Below are 6,611 nucleotides of genomic sequence, written 5' to 3'. Positions count from 1 at the left end.
GTTTTGTTTTGTAGTGGCTGGAAATATCTCAGATGTGAGACTCAGTGAGATGGTAATATAAGTTCAGACTTATAAATTGAAAAAATAAGCAGGTTTGTTGGATTTCTATTAAAAAAAATATTTTCAAGACTGTGTTAGACACATCAAGTAAAGAACATACATATGAAGTGAAGAACTTTGTTCTTATATCAGAAAGTTCATACTCAGAAAACATAAACCTGAGTAACTGATCCCTGTGAAATGTAGCAAATGAAACACATTTAGGTTCAGACACTTCATGGTAAAAGATTTTGATCCATTTTATAAGCAGGAATTAATATTTATTCAACATATGTCGGGTGCTATCTTAAACACTCATTGAACAAGTAATATCAATGCCACTGCAGATTCTAAGGACCATATGACAGTCTGTTTAAGGAAGGTTATTCTATAGATTCTATACCATAAAAGAGAATTTCAGAAGGTATCATTCCTACATAAATGTCTCCCTTTTGTCCATCAACTACTTTCCTCTAATATAGAGAATCAAAACACAATTACTGTTGGGCTGTGTTCAACATTTAGTTGGAGTAAAGACACATCTCAGTAAAAATGCCTGCTTTCCAAATCATCATTCCGTTTGAATACTGTGACTTCGATTCCTCTCCATACATTTGTCATACTGTAGTAGTACCCTACTAGAGTATCTATAATAATAAAAGCATAATATGCTAATTAGACCAGACATCCTTCCAGATGTCCTTCCTTCTGGACAAAGCTGCAGTGGGCGGGGGCCGAGGCAGAGGCAGCAGAGGCCCCCGGCCTTGCAAGAATTTCGTACATCGGGCCTCTAGTCTATGAGAATGACACTAGAAGTCTGTACAGTCAGCTTCTAAATCATTTTGAAGTAAATGTAATTGATTATTCTTTTAGTTAAGATATACCTGTTCCAGTTTGCCCAGTGGAGCCATGAGGAGAAAGGCTAGGAGAAAGCGGATAGTGAAACTTCAGTGAGATAACCGAGGTTCAAAGTGCACTGATAACTTTCCACATTTCATAACATGTTTTGGCTCTTAGCACACAGCTGTCTGAAATCAGCACTTGGATGAACTTTGGCCTTAACCATTATGGTGAAGTAATGCTTCTTGGATATTAGACTGACAGAATGGTAATCAGTTCTTTTTATAGAATGTTAACCACATACAAGGCACAGTTTGCCATTCAATCTCCCAGCAATCCTGTGCAGCAGGCATTGTTGAAGGACTTGAAATAGCTGTGAACACAGCAGGAGTGAGCAGGAACCCAGAGGAACCTTAGAGATGGAGCCCGACTCTGCGGGAAGGTGGATGATGAATTTAGGTTCCTCTGGGTTCCTGCTCACTCCTGCTGTGTTCTTTGCATTTTTCTAAAAAGCTTGCTACAATTCACCAACATCAGGCAATCACTGCTATGACTCTAAGTTTGAAAACTTTTGTCATTTGAATGAAGTTAATCTTATCTCTGAACCTACTTCTCAACAGGTTTGTAGCCATTAATAGGGTTGCTTCTGAAGGTCACACAAAAATCAGAGGCTTCATCAGTTTATGCTGTTCATTATATTCTATAAATGAGTGAGATCATGTGATATTTATCTTTCTCTGACTGGTTTATTTTGCTTAGCATAATGCTCTCCAGTTCTATCCATGCTGTTGCAAATGGTAAGAATTTTCTTTTTTACCGCAGCATAGTATTCCATTGTATAAATGTACTAAAGTTTTTTAATCCATTCATCTACTGATGGCACTTAGGCTGTTTCCAAATCTTAGCTATGGTGAACAAAAACAGATCCAGGGACAGAGAAACATCGATCAGACCATCAAACCTCAGAGGGAAGGTAGGGGAGGGTGGAGGTAAGGGGAAGAGATCAACCCAAGGACTTGTATGTATCCATATAGGCCTAACCAATGGACACAGACAACAGGGGGGTGAGGGCATGAGTGGGGGGGGATGGGTGGTAATGTGGGGATAAGGGCACATATGTAATAACTTAATAAAGAAATAAAATAAATAAATAAATAAAAGTGAAAAAAAAATCAGTGGCTTGCATACATTGTCTTGGGGTGAAAGGAAGAAGACTCCTTATGTCAACTATTATGGTCCTGAACTAGGACCTTAATGACAGATGGCTTGCTCTTTTGCATGATAAGGAAATCCTGACTGGCAAGAAACTCAGCCTCCAATGACACACCATAAAGCCTTTCTCTGAGCCCTTACTGTCACCCTGGAGTTCTGAAGGGTCACGGGTTCAGTTCCCGGTCAAGGGCATGTACAGGTGAGGATTTAAAAAATAAAATAAAATGCTGAGCCTGAAAATATTGGGAGAGTCTTAATCCACACTGGACATCACATCCTTCCCCCAAATAGATAAGAATTCCCACTTAACCTTAGAGCCAATGTGACCACTCAAGTTTTTGTTTTTCCTTTTTATGTTTAGGGATGACTGGTCAACATCAGAATTAGGGAGCTGTGCCTTTTATTTTTATAGTCTTCTCTATAGCTACCTAATTTAACTCAAGCTAGCCATTCTGGAACCTCAGCTTCTGCACTTATAAAAGAATCAAATTAGAGAGAGGGAAAAGCCAAGGGAGAAACAGGGCACACCAGAAGGGAAGCTGCCGGAGGCGCAAGGAGGAGCCAGGGAGCAGTCGCCTTGAACACAGAGGAGCGTCTGCTCACTGTCAATGTCACTCTCCCTTGGGGCCTGTGCGATGGAGGTACTATTTGGCAGAAATAAGAAAGAACAACCAGAGCCTGTGAGGGCCAAAGTGACAGGCAAGATCCCAACCTGGCTACAGGGAACACTGCTTCGAAATGGGCCTGGGAAGCACACTGTGGGGGAGACCAGATACAACCATTGGTTTGATGGCCTAGCCTTGCTCCACAGCTTCACAATTAGAGATGGTGAAGTCTATTACAGGAGCAGATACCTGAGAAGTGACACCTACAACGCCAATATGGAGGCAAACAGGATTGTGGTGTCAGAGTTTGGAACAATGGCCTATCCAGACCCCAGCAAAAACCTATTGTCCAAAGCTTTTACCTACTTGTCCCACACCATCCCAGATTTCACAGACAACTGCCTGATTAACTTCTTGAAGTGTGGAGAAGACGTCTATGTGACCACGGAGACCAATTACATCAGGAAAATCAACCCACAGACTCTGGAAACTCTGGAAAAGGTTGATTATCGTAAATATGTGGGTATAAATCTGGCAACAGCACATCCTCATTATGATTCGGCTGGAAATGTTCTCAACATAGGCACATCCGTTGTGGACAAGGGGAAGACAAAATATGTGATCTTTAAGATCCCTGCCGCAGCACCAGACAGGATGAAGAGGAAGAGCCCCCTGCAGCACACGGAGGTGCTCTGCTCCATCCCCTCCCGCTCCCTCCTCTCCCCAAGCTATTACCACAGCTTCGGGGTCACCGAGAACTACATCATTTTTCTCGAGCAGCCCTTCAAGTTGGATATTCTCAAGATGGCAACTGCGTACATCCGGGGAGTGAGCTGGGCTTCTTGCCTGGCTTTCCACAGGAAGGACAAGACTTACATTCACATTGTCAACCAAAGGACTGGGAAGCTCGTGTCCACCAAGTTTTACACGGACCCTATGGTGGTCTTTCATCACATCAACGCCTACGAAGAGGACGGCTGCCTTCTGTTTGACGTCATCGCCTACGAGGACAGCAGCCTGTACAACTGCTTCTACTTGGCCAACCTGAAACAAGGCTTCGAAGGGAACTCCAGGATCGTCCCTGTCCCCACCCTCAAGAGGTTCGCCGTGCCCCTCTGCACGGACAAGAATGCAGAAGTGGGCTCAAATTTAATCAAACTGGCATCTACGACAGCAAGAGCCCTGAAGGAAAAAGATGGCCAAGTCTACTGCCAACCAGAGTTGCTCTGTGAAGGCTTAGACCTGCCTCGGATCAGTTATGCTCACAACGGGAAGCGATATCGGTATGTCCTTGCTTTTGAAGTTCAAAGGAGTCCCATCCCAAACAAGATACTAAAATATGACATTCTCACAAAGTCGTTCTTAAGATGGGGAGAGGAGCAGCACTGCTGGCCGTCGGAACCCATGTTTGTGCCTACACCAGATGGCAAAGAGGAGGATGACGGAATTCTCTTATCGGCCATTGTCTCCTCCGATCCCCAAAAGCTGCCTTTTCTGCTTATTCTGGATGCCAAAACTTTTGCAGAACTAGCTCGCGCATATGTTGATGTGGACATGCACCTGGATCTCCACGGGTTATTCATCCCGGACACAGACTGGGACCCAAGGAAGCAGGCCCCTTCCCAGGAAGTCCAGGACAGGGCTTCATCGCAGACAGGACAGGTGTGAGCGGCCCCATGGGTAGGCTCCCGGGGACACAGGTGTGATCCCTCTCTGGGTCCTTCCTTTCATTTGGTGCTTATTCTTTCGGTGTTTGCTTTGAGACAAAGGTTTGGAGATAGAGCTTATCAGTATCTTTCTTTCATTTCATTTTGGCCATAAAAACTTTGAGCATTGATCAAATATTTATTGATAGCTCTAGCACTTCTAAGAAAGCCCCTTTCTGCCCTGGCCAGTTTGGCTCAGTAGATAGAGCGTCGGCCCTTGGACTGAAGGGTCCCAGGTTTGATTCCAGTCAAGGGCATGTACCTCGGTTGCAGACTCCTCCTTGGCCCAGGCCCTGGTCGGTATGTGCAGGAGGCAACCAATCGAAGTGTTTCTCTCACATCGATATTTCTCTCTGTCTTTCCCTCTTTCTTCCATTCTCTCTAAAAATCAATGGAAAATATCCTTGGGTGAGGAGAACGAAAGAAAGAAGAAAGAAAGAAAGAAAGAAAGAAAGAAAGAAAGAAAGAAAGAAAGAAAGAAAGAAAGAAAGAAAGAAAGAAAGAAAGAAAGAAAGAAAGAAAGAAGAAAGAAAGGGGGGGAGAGGGAGGGAGGGAGGAAGAAAGAGAAAGAAAGAAAGAAAGAAAGAAAGAAAGAAAGAAAGAAAGAAAGAAAGAAAGAAAGGAAGGAAGGAAGGAAGAAAGAAAGAAAGAAAGAGAAAGAAAGAAAGAAAGAAAGAAAGAAAGAAAGAAAGAAGAAGAAAGAAAGAAAGAAAGAAAGAAAAGAAAGAAGAAAGAAAGCTCTTTTCCTATAAAGACAATGACCATGAATCAGAAATTATGTTGTCATGTATTCATCGCTCTTAGAATGACAGAGAAGAGATAAACATTTATCTTTACTTCTTCCTCTGTCCCCTTCTCTCCCTTTCCTCCCTCCATTCTTTCCAGTGGGCTACATTGTATGTCTGGGAGTTCCAGCCTTCTCACCATGCCCTGTTAGTAAATTATGTGGCCAGGAAGGCATGTTGCTTTGTGGTCATTCTATGCAAGGCATGACATACTATAAAATAATAAAAACTTTAAAGTCTCAAAAAAAAAAAAAGAATCAAATTAGACTACATAGTCTCCTGGATTATCTCCAGTTCAAGTTAAATAAATGTCTATAATAAACACACAGAAAACCAAATATCTCTCTATCTTATCTGTATTTCCTAACAGAAAATGGCACTTCTAACAACCTGGAGCAGTATACCTGTGCCCTTCCTTCTGACCCTTATTCCTCACCTTACCAACATCTTCTAATCCACACACACACATTCAATATCAGTCACTATTACCACACTTATATTTTCAGCCTGAATCTTTTGAAGATCAGATACATATCCAAATGCCTTCTTGATATCTCTGCCTGTATGGCCAACAGGCATTTCAAGGTAATACTGTCAAATTAAGCATTTGATATTATCCCAAAACTGCTCCAAACCATTATTCCCGTTACTCAAGCCAATAAAAAAAAGTGTCATCCTTCATCCTTCTCTCTGACTCCCCCTCCCTATCCATGATCACGAGGGAACTGATTGCATAATATAACCTACACTCTCCCCTCAAATCAAGAAGTTTTCAGGGAAATGGGCATTTCATAAAGTGACAAGCTTACTGAAGCATCAATGCTGAGCATTCATGAATAACTGAATCAAACTAAACAAGATTTTAAGATTAGAAAAATTGTAATTTTTTTTGAGAATCACATTTTCCATAAATCATAGTGATTTTAATTGCCACTACATTTTACTCTGTCGGATTCTTTGTTATCATGTCTAGTTGGCACCTATTTTCTTAAGGCCTTGAAGAATGTCTCTCGAGTTTAGAAAACAACTTATCTGATTCTTTCTAGACAGTGAAGAATACTACACAAGAGAAAGTTGATATATTTTTGTATTACAGGTATGAACATTTACATAATACATGAGCTGATACACATGAAAGTAATTTGGCATCAGTTTGGTCCTTGAAGAAATGCCAGTGACTTTCTAGAAGAGGACATGATTTACAAATTAAAAACACAACAGCTGTCATCTGCTGTTCTCATTCATTTATAAAAAATATATAAATAAATGAAAATCTATGAAAAAGGCTTGATGAAATCTAATCTCTAGATCTCTTTCTAGATGTGTATTTTTAGGGAGAAAATGGATAGTTATTACATTCTTAATTTTAAAATTTTCAAATTTTCAGTGACAAGAGAAAAGCAAAATTAGAGAGAAGTAATAAT

The 6,611-nt window shown here is 41.2% G+C and overlaps 1 protein-coding gene across 1 annotated transcript; it reads left to right on the top strand.

Moving 5' to 3' along the window:
• The first annotated feature begins 1,995 nt into the window (after positions 1-1,995).
• Positions 1,996-4,676, top strand: LOC118671234 (beta,beta-carotene 15,15'-dioxygenase-like). The gene has a single exon (XM_036339159.1). It carries the CDS (start codon positions 2,700-2,702, stop codon positions 4,362-4,364), a length of 1,665 nt encoding a protein of 554 aa, XP_036195052.1. The 5' UTR covers positions 1,996-2,699; the 3' UTR covers positions 4,365-4,676.
• Positions 4,677-6,611: the final 1,935 nt, after the last annotated feature.

This window comes from Myotis myotis, unplaced genomic scaffold, assembly GCF_014108235.1.
Source record: "Myotis myotis isolate mMyoMyo1 unplaced genomic scaffold, mMyoMyo1.p scaffold_m19_p_1, whole genome shotgun sequence".
Lineage (NCBI taxonomy): Eukaryota > Metazoa > Chordata > Mammalia > Chiroptera > Vespertilionidae > Myotis > Myotis myotis.
This window is presented reverse-complemented; position numbering and strand designations above follow the sequence as displayed.